Genomic DNA, 15,106 nt, shown 5'->3' with positions numbered 1-15,106 from the left:
GTTGACCCCCTCCTCAAAGGACCATTGCATCACCCAACCAAGCTGGAACTCTGAGGGCTCCAACAGATCCTAGGAACAATATCAGAGCTCTTTGTCCAAAAGAGTGCAGTGTTAGGAACAGCTAAGATACTGCACAGAATCTTCAAACTCCCAGGCCATAGAGGACCCAGCACTGAGGAAGACAAAACCACCCATAGGGTAAAGGTTTATATATACACAAGTATAATTAAGTTTCTTAACGAATTTACCAGAGATAAAATTATTCAAGATGCCTGCAAGCTCAAGAAAATAAACAGATTTTTTCAAACATGAAAATACTTTACAAAAAAAGAATGTTGAAGTTTCTAAACAGAATTGTTGATAAAAATGGCAATTTAAAATGCAGATTTCCATTCAAACTTACAATTTTGAAATCAGAAGGAGCAGAGAAATCTTGATCAGTTTAAGAATAATATGCCAGCCTAAATTCAGTTGGAATTACCCGGTTCTGTTAGCAAACAGTCTTATGGCTAAGATACAAAATTTAGCAAGTGGAAAGGTAACAGCTATCATCAAGAAAAACTTAAAAACACTTATTGGAACAGTTGGAATCACCCATTAGAGCAGGGCTTTTCAACCTTTTCACACATTGTACCACTTTTAGGATATGGCAACATCCGAGTACCACCAGTCGCCTAGCAAGGTGTCAAAAACTTGATGACCCGAAAAAAAAAGGAAAAAAGTGATGAAGTACAGGTAGTCCTCAACTTACAACAGTTTGCTTAGCAACTGTTTGAAGTTACAATGGCACTGAAAAAAGTGCCCCCCATGCCACAGCCGAGCAAGACACCTGCCTGCCCGCCCGGCAGCACTCTTCCTCCTGTCCGAGGTTTTCATTGTTGTGAGCATTTCTGCTGAGGATTGGCAGCGGAGGTGGAGGTGGGGGGTGTTTGGTTTTTAGTCCCACCCCCTCTGTCTGCTGGGTGGTTGCAGCAGGGTTTGGTCACTTCACATGACCCTGGGACACTGTGACCGTCATAAATATGAATCAGTTGCCAAGCATCTGAATGTAATCACAAGACCCTTGAGATGCTGCAACATTCCAGCTGATCGGCACTTCTGGGCTCAGAAGTGCCAGGATCAGCGCCGAGCTCCAGCTGGAGCCTGCTGCTAATCCTGGCGCTTCCACTGAGCCCTGACAGCCCTGCAGCTCCAGCCATCTCTCACTCAGGCTTGTGCGGTGCTGCCACCGGTTAAACCAGGGGTGTCAAACTCAATTTCATTGAGGGCCGCATCAGCATTGCGGTTGCCCTCAGGGGGCCGGGTGGGTATGGCCAGGGTGGGCATGGCCTACTGGGTGGGCGTGGCTAGAGTGCGTATGGCCTACTGGGTGGGTGTGGCCAGCTCTACATGGTTCACATCAAGGGTGCCTCTGGGGGCCTGGGCAGGAGTGGGACAGATCTGAGGGTCTCTGGTAGAAGGAGGGTCTCTGGGCCAGGGCCAAGGCAGTGCGGGCCATTCCCTCACTGTTTCCAGGATGGCTTCGCGGGCCACATGAAACCACTTCGCGGGCCGGATTCGGTCCCTGGGCCTTGTGTTTGACATGTCTGGGTTAAACTCATTCCCCTCCCCTGCTACCACTTTCCTAGGATGGTGGCGTACCACCTGCCAGGTGCCAATGTACCACAGGTGGTACCGTACCACTGGTTGAAAAGCTCTGCATTAGAGGGTGAATTAATCGAGAAGGAGGTTTCCTGTATTTACACTTTAAAAAGATCTGCTCTGGGGTTTACATTTCACGACACCTCCTGAGGTCAGCGCGAGGAGATTAAAACAAGCAGACACAGCTGTCCAATGAAGATTACAGTATGGGAGGATTCAAAGAGAAGCAATAACAGCGAGAGAGAAAAAGTTGCTAAGGCTGAGAAACACTGATGTATCGCAAACGAATTCCCACCGGAACATTTCTGTGTAAATTGTGCCCAGGTTATGCTACTTGTATACATATCACTCATGCCCTCGTGACCTCCCGGTTAGACTACTGCAACGCTCTCTACATGGGGCTGCCCTTGAGGACCACCTGAAGGCTTCAACTGGTGCAGAATTCAGCCACGTGAGTTTTGATGGGAGCTTCCCGATACTCCCATGTAACACCTCTTCTCCGTGAGCTGCATTGGCTTCCGGTTGCCCTCCGGGTGAGATTCAAGGTGCTGGTAATGACCTATAAAGCCCTAAATGGCTTGGGTCCGGACTATCTAAGGGAACACCTGCTGCCGGCATCATCTTCCCATCGTCCTGTGCGCCCCCACAGGGAGAGCCTTCTCAGGGTACCGCCAGTTAATGAATGCCGGCGGGTTATTCCCAGGGGAAGGGCATTCTCTGTGGGTGCGCCTGCCCTATGGAACCAACTACCCACAGAACTTAGGACTGCCCCCGACCTTCGCTCATTTCGCCGGGACCTGAAAACTTGGCTCTTCGATCTGTTTGGTCCAGACTGTGGGGTTGTTAATTTAACTGGGTTTTAGATTTTCTCTTGGGGCTTGAATTTAATTTGTTTTAATTGTTTTTAATTTTTTGTATTCATGGTTTTAACTGCCCTGTAAACCGCCCTGAGTCCTATGGGAATAGGGTGGTATACAAATCCAATAAAATAAATAAATAAATATCCCTTTTATTCTCTGCCAGTGCATGTATTTTTATCGCCTTGAAAGTCTAGCGTCCCTGCCTTCAAAATACGTAAACTAAATGTCTTCTTCGGCGGAGCAGTGCTGAGAAGCGTGTGGGGGGGGAGGAGGAGAAACCCTTCTTTCGGGCATGTCTAACCCCAAACCCCAAGCTTTCTGCGTCAGCTTCTCCTCCTCCCTGTCAAGGTTAAGACTTTCATTTTCGTTCTTGGATGCCAAGTGGACGCCGCGACCTGAAAGTGGTTCTGGGAATCTGGCTTGCTTTGCTCTGGTTCGGTTTTCCTTGGCTGCCTTCCCGGATCGGTGAGGCACTTTTGGGGTTGAAGTGAGGCGCTGGGTGGGGCTGGCCTACGGTCTGTTATGGAAAAGGAGCCGTGTTTCACTGAAACGCAGTTCAAGGGTGCAGAGGAGGGCGGCTGCTCCCTATATAGAAAATGCCTGAAGTATGGCCGCCAGCACGGGAGGGAAGGGAGAGGCGGAGAGACGTCGTTTTTGCCGCTTGGGCAGAGGAGAGTTGAGGGTCTGGGAGTGGCAGCCTCTCCTTTGTCATCTCCACTGAGAGATTTTTTTCGACGGAGCGGCTCAGGGAGAGCACCTGTGACTATTGTACAGCGCACCGAGCTGCAAAGCCATAACGTATCTCTTATGGCAGATGAAGTTTGCACTGTATTTTGCATTGCAAAGTTTGTTGGAACGAAGATAGGAATTGTATTCTAGCTGATTTGCAAGGTCCGGGCTGCCCAATCTTGTTTTATAACTTCTGGAAAAGTAGACCTTTTGTTAATCAGATGGGAACTTCCTTTCTTACCTGCTTTAGGTAAAATGATAAGTAAAATATAATTGCATTTAGGCACTTGAAACTGCTTTTAATCCTTGGACATAAAGAACAGAGCACTGCCTGTGAAGGGATAAAAGTTACAGTGACTATATTTTCCTGGAAAATATAAAGTATAAACCTGAAAAGGGCAAATCTGAAAAACAAGCCAGCGAAGCAGCCATTGCAGTGCTGCTAGATATTTTATAGAGGGAAAGTAAATATATATACATACAACCTTGGCATGACTAAAGTTTATTTATTTTTATTACATTTATATCCCGCCCTTCTCCGAAGACTCAGGGCGGCTTACAAGCTTAGCAGTAGCCTTCATTCTATGTATATGCCTGCTTGTTAGGGCTTTCATACACCCCCCCAAGCGGCATTATTACAAAGTCAGCTTATTGCCCCCAACAATCTGGGTCCTCATTTTACCTACCTCGGAAGGATGGAAGGCTGAGTCAACCTTGAGCCTGGTGGGATGCGAACCTGCACTAATTGCAGGCAGCTGGTGTTACTTAAGGAGGCATCAGCCCACTGCTCCACCAAGGCTCTTAGGGGCAACGGGTGCACCACTGAGAGACACGAAAGAACAGGATAAGAATCGATCGTCATAGAGGATTTTAATTCCAAAATCTTTTAATCTTTTAATTCCAAAATCTGGTTTATACTTAATTTCAGTGGTGGGATTCAACTATGTGAACAACCAGTTTTCTGTGTGGATGCCGTTTCCAGAAGTCCATTCTGGGCCTGGGCAACAAAAAATTAGCTACTGGTTCTGCCGAAGTGGTGCGAACTGGCTGAATTCCAGCACTGGTTAATTTCCCTTGTATTGCCCATTCTCAGATCCCCAAAATTGTATCTGACCAAGTCCGGATCTGTTCAAGTTACGACAGCTCTGATTTCCCACACGATGATGTCCTGCTTGTTTCTACCATAAATAACACATCTGTTCTAACTTGGTGAGCAAACATCTGGTAGAAGTCGGGTTCCTTCTGCTGCAGGGACCAAAAATACCTTCTGGTATTTTTCTGTAGCTGGGATTTCACCATGGTTTTGAATAATAGAGTTTGTTGTACAGATAGTCTTCCATTTATGTCCATGGTTGAGTCCAAAATTTATGTTGCTAAGTGAGACAGTTAAGTGAGTTTTGCCCCATTTTACAACCTCTCTTGCCAAAGTTGTTAAATTAATCTTTGCAGTTGTTAAATTAGTAACACAGTTGTTAAGTGAATCTGGCTTCTCCATTGACACTGATTGTCAGAAGATCGCAAAAGGAGATCCTGGGACACTGCAACTGTCATAAATATGAGTCAGTTGCCAAGCATCTGAATTTTGATCACATGACTATGGGGATGCTGCAGCGATTATAAGTGTGAGAAACGATCATGTCACTTTTTTAAGTGCCACTGTAACTTTGAATGGTCACTAAACTGTTGTAAGTCGAGGACTATCTGTACTGCTCCAAATCAAACTAAATGCCTAGTTAAATGTGATTTAAGATTTATTGAGATTTTTATACCGCCCTTCTCCCAAAGGGACTCAGGGCGGTTCACAGGGCATAAATATAAACAACAGTACAAACATTAAAAGATAATTAAATTAATGCCCAAGTTAAAACCAGAATAATAAAACAAACCTATAAAAAACCCAAGTACCCCCATCAGGCCAGACCCGCTAGTTCGAATAAATGGGTCTTCAACCCGCGACGGAAGGATCGGAGGTCTGATGCCATCCGGAGCTCAACCGGCAGTTGGTTCCATAACGCCGGAGCACCCACAGAGAAGGCCCTCCCCCTGGGGGCCACCAGTCGACATTCCCTGACAGGAGGCACCCTGAGGAGGCCCTCTCTGTGGGCGCGCACAGGGCGGAGGGGAGTCGACGCCGGCAGCAGGTGGTCCTCGAGGTATCGCGGACCCATGCCATGTAGGGACTTAAAGATCATAACCAAAACCTTGAACCTTACCCGGAAGACAACTGGTAACCAATGCAGCTCACGGAGCAAAGGTGTAACATGGGAGTACCGGGAAACTCCCAAGACAACTCTCGCGGCCGCATTCTGTACCAGTTGGAGCCTCCGAGTAGTCTTCAAGGGAAGTCCCATGTAGAGAGCGTTACAGTAGTCTAGGCGAGAGGTCACGAGCGCATGAGTGACCGTACACAAGGCCTCCCGGTCCAGATAGGGCCGCAACTGGCGCACCAGGCGAACCTGGGCAAAAGCCCCCCTATCTTAAATGTGGTCTCAGCTCAAGTTCCTTTTCTGCTCTTGTTTTGAAAAAGATGCTATTGTATTCAGGATCCCAAGCCTGGCCCTGGTTGGTTTGAGTGTGATTTTTTTTTTAATCCCATTTATATCCCGCCCTTCTCCGAAGACTCAGGGCGGCTTACAATCTAAGAAGCACAAATCAATGTGCTTAGCAATAGCCTTCATTCTATGTATTGCCTGATTATTAGGGCTTTCAGGGCCCCCCAAGCGGCATTTTTACAAAGTCAGCTTATTGCCCCCAACAATCTGGGTCCTCACTTTACCTACTTCGGAAGGATGGAAGGCTGAGTCAACCTTGAGCCTGGTGGGACTCGAACCTGCACTAATTACAGGCAGGTGGTGTTACTTAAGGAGGCATTAGCCCACTGCTCCACCAATCACCATGGTGATTGATGAATGCAGCGTGGTTAAAATGCCTATTCACTGCAGGTGGTAATTTGGGTAGTCCTGTATTCCACCCACCTGCTAAGATTATGCAAAATTCATTCTGAACACCAACATTTACTTTGTTTTTTTTCCTGGCCTCTAAAATATGTTGTGCTTGTAGCTTGGCTATAACCTTACAATGGACACTGGAGGAGGAAAGATGAAGGACTTGCTTGTAGATGCTTTAGAACGTCTTGAGGAAAGAGACATTAAATTGTTTAAGTCTAAGCTGCGATATGTAGCAGTTCCTCGGGGAAAGAATATTCCACGTGGTCGGTTGGAAAATGCAGACCGGCTGGATCTGGTGGAGCTCCTTGTCGAATTCTACGAAGAGAAGGCCTCTACACTAATGATAACTATCTTGGAAGACATGGGTTGCAAGAAAAATGCTTCCAATCTCAGCAAAGGTATGGATGTGCTGAAACATAATTAGAGTTGCAATATTTAGATGTAGAGTGGGCAAGGGTATTGTAGTATGGGCAATCTCCTTGTACCTGTTGCCTGTACTTTAAGGGAGTTGCACTAAGAGAATACACATTGGAGTGACGGAAGCAGTGTGTGATTGCACCTTTCTCTGCCATAAGACCTTAACTCAGGGGTAGGCAACCTCGGCTCTTTTATGACTCATGGACTTCAACTCCCAGAATTCCTGAGCCGGCTGGCTCAGGAATTCTGGGCGTTGAAGTCCATGAGTCATAAAAGAGCCGAGGTTGCCTACCCTTGCCTTAACTCAAACATGTTACTTTTCTGGGTCTTCACACCTACCATACAAAGCCAAGAAAACCAGGATAGTGTGAGTTCTAATCCTGCCTTAGGATTACTTAGGATGACTTTGGATCAGTCAGCCTCAGAGCTACCCATATCACAGGGTTGTTTGAAGAAATTAGTAGGCAGGAGTATTAGGTATATTTGCTGTTGAGAGCGAGGAAGAGAAAAGAAAGAAAGGAGAAAGAAAGTATGCTTTGTACAAAGCCATTAATTTTTCAAAGCGCTTTGAAGTTATTGTCACCTGTATTTCTTTTTAGTGGGACCTTTAGAATTGAACTCCTGTCAGGCAGAAAACAAGAATGCTAATTAACTAATGTGTTTCCTTTTCAGAGCTCAAGGATCACATTCAGGGTATGTGAACGCCTCATTACAAGGCCTTAGAATTATTTAAATGTATATAAACCCCAAGGTAACTGCATATTTTTTTTCTTTATTTTTGGAGAACAGTTAGGATGTTTCAGTAGAATGTATAAAAACTTAACACTTGAACATATTTCAAGTAGAAAAGTAAAAACAGTCTAAAAATTTAAGAGATATAACTAGTTAATGAGTTCCAAATCGGTATTCGTCTGTGATATTATTGGAGTAGTGAACAAATGATAATTTAGAGACCTGTGCTAGGGAGAATAGGTCTAAGCTTAATCTTTGCAATGTTGCTAACAAATATTAGGGTCTACGTAAATCTGCTTCTATATGATGAGTGACAAGAGCGCTATAGCTAGGGTAGGTCTAGAATATGGTAGCTTAAAAAAACTAAATTAGAATGTATATGTACCCAGCCCATTCAGAAATATTATAGCAGACAAGCATCACATCTGCTTCAGAATACCTCTGTTGCTCTTGACAACTTGAACAAAACAAACAAACACAAAAAGTTATTGGAGGAATCAGTGATGAATACCTGCCATTCTCAAACTGGTGTCCTCTAGAAATAAATATTCGACTTTCATAATCCCTAGTCAGTATAACCTTTGGTAGAAGGTACTAAATTGTGGAAGAATGATGTAGATGGATATGAAGAAGAAGCAGCCCTGTGAGATGGAGGATCTTTCGATAGACCACTTAGTAACTACAATCATACTAAACGATGCGGTCTGTTTTCTGGCATTTTCCTAGGTTACAAAAAAAAGTATGCCAAGTATGTGAAGGAAGAATGCAAAAATATAGAAGAAAAGAACATTCTGTGTGGTGAGAGCATTCCTTTGAATTCATGCTATGCAAAGCTGCTTATTATCAAGAAGCAACAGCCCCAAGAGCAGAAAGAACAGGAACTCCTTGCCACTGGCAGGTTGCACTTGGAAATCCTGAAAACCTATAGTCATCATTTATCCATTGATCTTGAAGATTTATTTGAGCCTGATGAATCGGGAACAATTCCAAAAACAGTAGTGTTGCAAGGGCCTGCAGGGATTGGGAAAAGCATGACTGTGCAGAAGATCATGCTGGACTGGGCTGATGGGCAGCTCTATCCAGACATGTTTGATTATGTATTTTTCATCCATTGCAGGGAATTGAACTTTGCTGAAAAAGCCAGCAGCTTGGCTGAACTTATTATTGAGCAGTGTCAGGACAGAAATGCCCCAGTGGACGAAATCTTAGCCCACTCTGAAAAACTGCTCTTTATCATTGATGGCTTTGATGAGCTTTCTCACTTTTTAGAATCTGAAGGTTATTGGTGTGACAAGCCTAACTTAAAGGTCCCTTTGGAAAGTATTTTAAGCAGCCTGCTGAGGAAGATACTCTTGCCAGATTCCTTCCTCTTAATCACCACGAGGCCAGGTGCTCTACTAGAGAGACTGCAGCAACGCTTGAAGTTTCCCAGGTTCACTGAGATCGTCGGCTTTTCTGAAAAAGGTCGCCGTGAGTTTTTTTCCAAGTTTTTTGAAGAGGAGAAGAAAGCCAACATTGCACTGAGATTCATTGAAAATACTGTTGCGGTGTCCACCATCTGCTTCATCCCAATGGTGTGCTGGATCATTTGTTCTGTGATTAAAATAGAACTGGAAAGTGAAGATGAGATTGCAGGCACCTTGGATACCACAACAAAAGTGTTTTTGCAGTTCTCTCATACTCTTCTTAAACACGATAATCCCAGATGGAAAACCTCCCCTCAAAATGAGTTCAGAAAACTTTGTTCTTTGGCCAGAGCTGGCATAATGCAACAAAAAGTCCTCTTTGAAGAGCAGGATCTCAAGGAACATTGCTTGGATGTATCAGCTCTTAAGGATCTCTTTTTAGAGAAAAGAGCTTTCAGGACAGGTTTGGGCAGGCGCAGTCTCTACAGCTTTTTCCATCTCTGCTTTCAAGAGTTCTTTGCTGCCATGTGGTATATACTGCCAGCGGAGTCAACAGAAGAGATGGATCATATTATGGGTGACTTGCAGAGATTATTGGTTGAATGGGAGAAGCAAAATAATCAACATTTTGCACTAACTACATGTTTCATATTTGGCCTGACAAGTGAAAAGACACACATCTTCTTTGAGCAAGCCCTGCAATGCAACCCTTCTGACCATGTAAAGCCTCTCTTATTACAGAAAGCAGAAGTAGCTGCTAAGAAACTCGTTGAAAAATGCTATTCCCCGCTAAATTTTTTTCACTGCTTGTTTGAGAGTCAGGAGCCAGAATTTGCAAAGAGGGTGATGCATCACTTCCAAATTATTGACTTTTCCTCCAACACGCTGTCCATGTTAGACTGCAACGTCTTGGCGTTTTGTCTGCAACATAGTACAATTGAGGATCATTCCCTTCAATTACATTTCTGCGGGTTGAGAACTCATCACATCAAGGCTTTGGCCCCAGGAATTAAGAACTGTACAACACTAGAGTAAGTGATGCATCCTTTCCTGTTTCCAAATTTAGATTCAAACTGAAGCTGAGATTTTTAAGCGTCTTTCATGTTTTGATCCTGCCTTTGCTAATTGTGCCTTCTTCTCACATTTTGAAAGAATCATTTACCATTTTGTTCTGCAGAATTATTCACAACAGTGTGAAACCACAGCTGACAGTTCTTTAGGTGGTGTTGATCTTCATGCTCACTGAGTTCTTCCCAAGATGTCATAATATATCAGCATCATATAAGTGCAGATCCAAGGAGTGTGGCCTTTTGTAATTGACAGATGGAAATTTTGGCAATGTGCACATTTTGTATGTGCTGTCCAAGAATTTTTTTGGGTATGGTACACAGTGTGCCAGTAACCACTGGGGCCATCACAGCTAGTTTATACCATAATCTTTCAACTTCAATTAATACTTTGTGATCTCCTCCGGTTCTTTCTCTTCTATTCCATCGTCTGGTATCACTACATCAATTATCCACACTTTATTCTTTTTAACTACATTGCAGGTTTGGAGATAACAAATTTGGAAACTCAGGAGTGAATGTTCTCTGTACCATTCTGAAGCAACTGGGTTGTAATTTGGCTGAGTTGAAGTGAGTAACAAGAGAGCAAAGGCACATTTAAACAGTTGGGTGCATATTTTGTCTTGGAAGAATTGGGTATCCTTATCCATCCTAATAACTAGCAGCCAACTGGGTGAAATTCTAAAGTAATTAGGCATTAGCTACTCAGAACTGATGTTCAGAAGAGTCAGTTTAATCAATGTGCATAGTGAAGAGCAAAGCAGGGGTGGGGAGAGAATGAGTCATTCCTAGAGAACTCCGCAGGCAGCTACTAAAAAACATACAAAGATCATCTTCAGTTCCAGGCTACACCTGAAGGCCTGCCGTCAGTCAACTGAGGTAAAGGAATTCTTTGCTTGGATGTTTGCTTTCTGCTGCTTAACAAAAGATTTTCCAATGTTCCTCCTAAGCTGGATGAAACATAGCTTAATAAGGAACTCTAGGCATTTCTTGTGCTGAATCTTCAAGTCTTTTTTGATCATATGTCCACAGGATTTGTCCTCGTTTAGTAATTTACGAGATGTGATATTATATGGTTCTATGTTGGTACAAATCTCAGTGTTATGACAACATGCAATTGAGAAGGACTGTTTTTTTCTCGTAGGTTCTCAGGGAAGTGTTTTAAACACTTGTATGCATCAGGATTTAACAATGACTCTAATCATCAAATGTTACAGTACTTGGGGGGGCTGTACTTTTTGTGAGATCTCTACATTTTAGGGATCAGTAACACTCACTGACTGATTGGCTTCAGAATGAGTATAAATGCCAAGGTGACTTTTTCCAGATTAATTGATATATGCCAACACACCATGCATTTATCACTTAAGGGTACAACCTAGATAGTGTTGATGTTGATTTGTATCCATGGTAACATTTCCTGAATCAAGTCTAAGGCATAGGCCATAGGGCAATATTCAGACCAGGAAGGCTCTGTCACATCAGCCAAAAGTTAATTCAAATATAATTGGTTAAAGTGAGGTGGGGTGAAGTACCATCTGTAATAATTTGCTTGTCACGTGTACTGATTTTGTTATCAAAAAAGATTGAGCAAACTTGTAATGTGGCTTTTAATTTTCTCTTTGCCAGACTTGATTGCAATAACCTCACTGACACTTGTGCCCAAGTGCTTTGCACTGTTCTCAGAACTAGTCACAGACTTTTCTGTTTAGACCTTCAAGATAATTCTTTCACAGAGAACTCTGTCCCATTCATCGAAGACTTGATGGAAAATTGCACCAGTTTGGCTATTGTAGAGTGAGTAGTGTATTGATAAAGCTGGAAGAGAACATTTGGCTTGCCTTCTGGGAAATGGATATTATTATTCTGCAATTGTATATGCTGAGACCTAGTGGAATGTTTGTGTTGGCTATCCCGGTAGCATTGGGTTGAGCATTCCAAAGAGTGGGAGACTCAGTTACAGTGGTGATGGGAACACCATTGGAAGAGTGAGTTAGGGGAGACATCATGATGGAGGGAATCTATCCTGCCCATGGCAGGAGATCCTATAACACTCCAGACAAGTGGTCTCCAGTCTTTTCTTGAAAACTTCCAGTGATGGAGCACCCATAACTTCTGGAAGTAAGCCTTTCCACTGATTTAATCGTTCTTACTATCAGGAAATTTCTCCTTAGTTCTAGGTTGGATCTCTCTTTAATGATCTTCCACCCATTACTTCTTGTCCTGCCCTCAGGTGCTTTGGAGAATAAATTCTTGTACCTTCAAGTACTGGAAGACTTCTATCATATTATCCCTAGTCCTTCTTTTCTTTAGGCTAGATAAACTTAGTTCCCTTAGTCACAAAGGTTCACACCAATAAAAAATGTGAAAATAGAAGAAGTAAAGAAATAAAATGGCATGTTTGGAGAAACCAAAAGTTAACCAAAGAATTACATTTGTTAAATTGTTAACAATTATGCATTAGGTTTAGGTGATCAGATACAAATATTCCCCACTCACTTAGAGGGGAGGTGTCTGTGTCTGTCTAGCTGTTTATCTAACTTGAACAGCTTTTCAAGGGTGGGGTTTTCTTGGAGTGGTGGAGAAAGCTCTGTGGGCTGTATGGGATACATTTAAACAATGGAAAGCTGAGAAGGCTGCAGATTGCAAGAGAGAGACAGACAGAGAGTAGTGTAATGGAATATAGGTTCCTTGACTTCTCCTAACTACATACTGTACGTGCAAGATCACCTTGAGCCTTTTTCCAAAATTCTCATTTGAAATAATGTATAAAGCAAAATTTCCTTCATGAAATTGAATGAAACCTAGTTTAGTAGATTAAAATACCTTTAAGGCCAATTAGAGATGGCATGACAATCCATATGGGTACTGCTCAACTTATAACCATTCATTTAGTGACCATTTGAAATTACAAGAGCAATGGAAAAATAACTTGACTGGTTCTCAGACTTATCACCATTGCAACAGTCCCATGGACACATGATTAAAATATGGGCATTTATCAATTGGCATGTATTTATGACAGATGCACTGTCTCAGCTCATGTGATTACTATTTGCGACCTTCCCAGCTGGCTTCTAAAATCAGATTCACTTAACACCCAATTGTTAAGCAGTGATTTGCTTAACAATTGTGGCAAAAAGAATCATAAAATGAGGTGTGACTCACTTAGGTCCCTTGCTTAGCAACAGAAAGGGAATTAGTTGCAGTCATAAGACAAGGACTATCTGTACCAAACACTGGCCTCATCTGTAGCAATTTGTTGTAGCTTCTGTTTTCATTTCTTTTCAGCTTGTCATCAAATAAGTTTAATAAAAGAGGACAAAAATCCCTGAATCTGCAAGCCAAGAAGATAAGTGAATCAGGGCGTCGCTTTTTGTTATGGATATGACTCTATTCTCTCACGGTAGCTACAGAACAAAAGGTAATCAATCCTTAGAGAATAATTTCAAGGAGGTATTTCCACAAGTTTATACCAATTTCAGTTGTTGAAAACAATTTTCAGACAAAAATGTAGACATGAACAATCATTCATATTTTAGAATATTGTGGCATATTGCTTTCTAGGAAATCACTTTCTTTAAAAAACATTAAGTATCCCTTAATATTTAGGGAAATGGAAAAACCACTTGACCAAACTTTTAACCATTGATTCTAACATTTATATAAGCAGAAAGATGAGGTTTGCATGTGATAATAAATCAGTAAAAATAACACTTGAAGCCAGCTTTTTTTCCAGATCCTATTGTCAGTGTAGACCAGGAGTCTTCAAACTTCGTCCTTTTATGACTTGTGGACTTCAACTCCCAGAATTCCTCAGCCAGGCATGCTGGCTGAGGAATTCTGAGAGTTGAAGTCCACAAGTCATAAAAGGGCCAAGTCTGAAGAGCCCTGGTGTAGACAGTGATTATATAATACTTGTATACAGTATATAAAATATATGCTCTAAGATAGGCAAGGAGATATCTGTGCTTGAACTGATTTTTTGAGGAAGAGATTCTGAAGAACTAAAGCAAGTGGTCATTTAAAAATTTTAAAAATTGGTCCAAGATTATTTTAAAATTGGTCCAACATTACTATATCAAGATTATTGATATAGTAATGATGAACTAACAAACATGCATCATCCTTGTGAAGGTTTATGTGATCATTAAGATTTGGCAATGACTTCATGGGACATAATTGATCAACAGACATGTATAATTTGAACAACCAGCATCTATATCAGAGAATTAGTATGTGGTCAGAGTAATACCAGTTTCAAAAATCAATGTTGAATCTGGGGAAAAAGGTGATTTTCATCCTACAAAATAAAACTGTCATTAATATTGAAATGTCATTACAATCCATAGTGTAGCCACCGTTGAAATACTACAGTATATACAGCACTGTTTGGTTCTTGCTGCGATATTATGGCAACAGTCGAGAACAAACACGAAATGAGACAAGAAAGGCACTAAGAAATTATTGATCCTGTCTTAAAGACTGGCATGATATCAGAGCCCCAGCAAAATTCAGTACTCAAAACTTTGGAAAGACATTAATAAGTAGGATTCAGAACCCAAATGGTCTGATGGACTGAAAGGCAGGATATTAGAAATAATCCTTTCTGATCCACCAAATAGTTGTTTCCTGTAAATTCAAACTGATCGCACAGAATGTCATCTTTTTTTCTAAAAAAAATATAGAATTAAGAAAGGTGTCTAAATGAATCTGATTTTGACAGAGGTTCTGTCCATAAATTCTTTCTACCTTGACACTAGTTTCATCATTACACAATGACTTTTTATCACACCAGCTTCACAGTCCGGTTCTGTCAATTTGCCCAATTATCCATGTAGTTTTCCTAGTAGCAATACAGCAAGTTATGACCTTCACCCAAACATTTTCTTTTATTGTTTTCCCAGTCTAGCTACAACTGTGAGATATTACAGGTTTCTGGGGTCATTGTCTATCTTTTCCCTTTACAGGAATTCCTGTCAATGGATGGGAGTGGGGAAAGGATGGAAGAATGTTCAAATGGATTTACAGTGCTAAAGTATTGCAGTTTGTGGCCCCCTCTTTTCTTCTAAAACTAGGGTTAACACATCTAGGCTACAAAAATCCAGGAAGTTCCTGGTAGGCACTGAAGACACATACAAATGGTTTTATTTGCTACTATCAACTGATCATCCAGGTTGCTGCAATCTAGAGAATAGTAACTGTGAGACTACTACTTGAGTGCTTCTTCTTGATATTCTGTCATACGTGTGCTTCCTTTTTCCAATAAATTTGCATTATTGACCAAACAATGCTTTTAAGCCAAA

General features: G+C 42.0%; 1 protein-coding gene across 2 annotated transcripts; it reads left to right on the top strand.

Moving 5' to 3' along the window:
* The first annotated feature begins 2,640 nt into the window (after positions 1–2,640).
* LOC308662352 (NACHT, LRR and PYD domains-containing protein 3-like) lies at positions 2,641–15,106 on the top strand. 2 transcript variants are annotated; one of them, XM_081318053.1, is made up of 8 exons: positions 2,641–2,966; positions 6,291–6,576; positions 7,268–7,288; positions 8,054–9,764; positions 10,284–10,370; positions 11,430–11,597; positions 13,092–13,224; positions 14,771–15,106. In XM_081318053.1, exons 2-7 carry the CDS (start codon positions 6,309–6,311, stop codon positions 13,189–13,191), a joined length of 2,355 nt encoding a protein of 784 aa, XP_081174179.1. In that variant the 5' UTR covers positions 2,641–2,966; positions 6,291–6,308; the 3' UTR covers positions 13,192–13,224; positions 14,771–15,106. The 2 variants fall into 2 exon arrangements, with proteins under 2 accessions (XP_081174179.1, XP_081174178.1); XM_081318052.1 differs by lacking the exon at positions 2,641–2,966 and adding an exon at positions 5,340–5,792.

Source organism: Vipera berus (assembly GCF_964194415.1).
Source record: "Vipera berus genome assembly, chromosome: 2".
Classification (NCBI taxonomy): domain Eukaryota; kingdom Metazoa; phylum Chordata; class Lepidosauria; order Squamata; family Viperidae; genus Vipera; species Vipera berus.
The sequence above is the reverse complement of the archived record's forward strand: the minus strand, read 5'-3'. Positions and strand labels throughout refer to the sequence as shown.

What these genes read in the sequence shown, in the direction of transcription:
- LOC308662352 (XM_081318052.1), top strand. Translation starts at nt 5,712, where the DNA reads ATGTGGTCTCAGCTCAAGTTCCTTTTCTGCTCTTGTTTTGAAAAAGAT. An exon ending in GGATCCCAAGCCTGGCCCTG is followed by an intron (nt 5,793 to 6,290) that starts GTTGGTTTGAGT and finishes TTGTGCTTGTAG; the next exon opens with CTTGGCTATAACCTTACAAT. An exon ending in GCTCAAGGATCACATTCAGG is followed by an intron (nt 7,289 to 8,053) that starts GTATGTGAACGC and finishes GCATTTTCCTAG; the next exon opens with GTTACAAAAAAAAGTATGCC.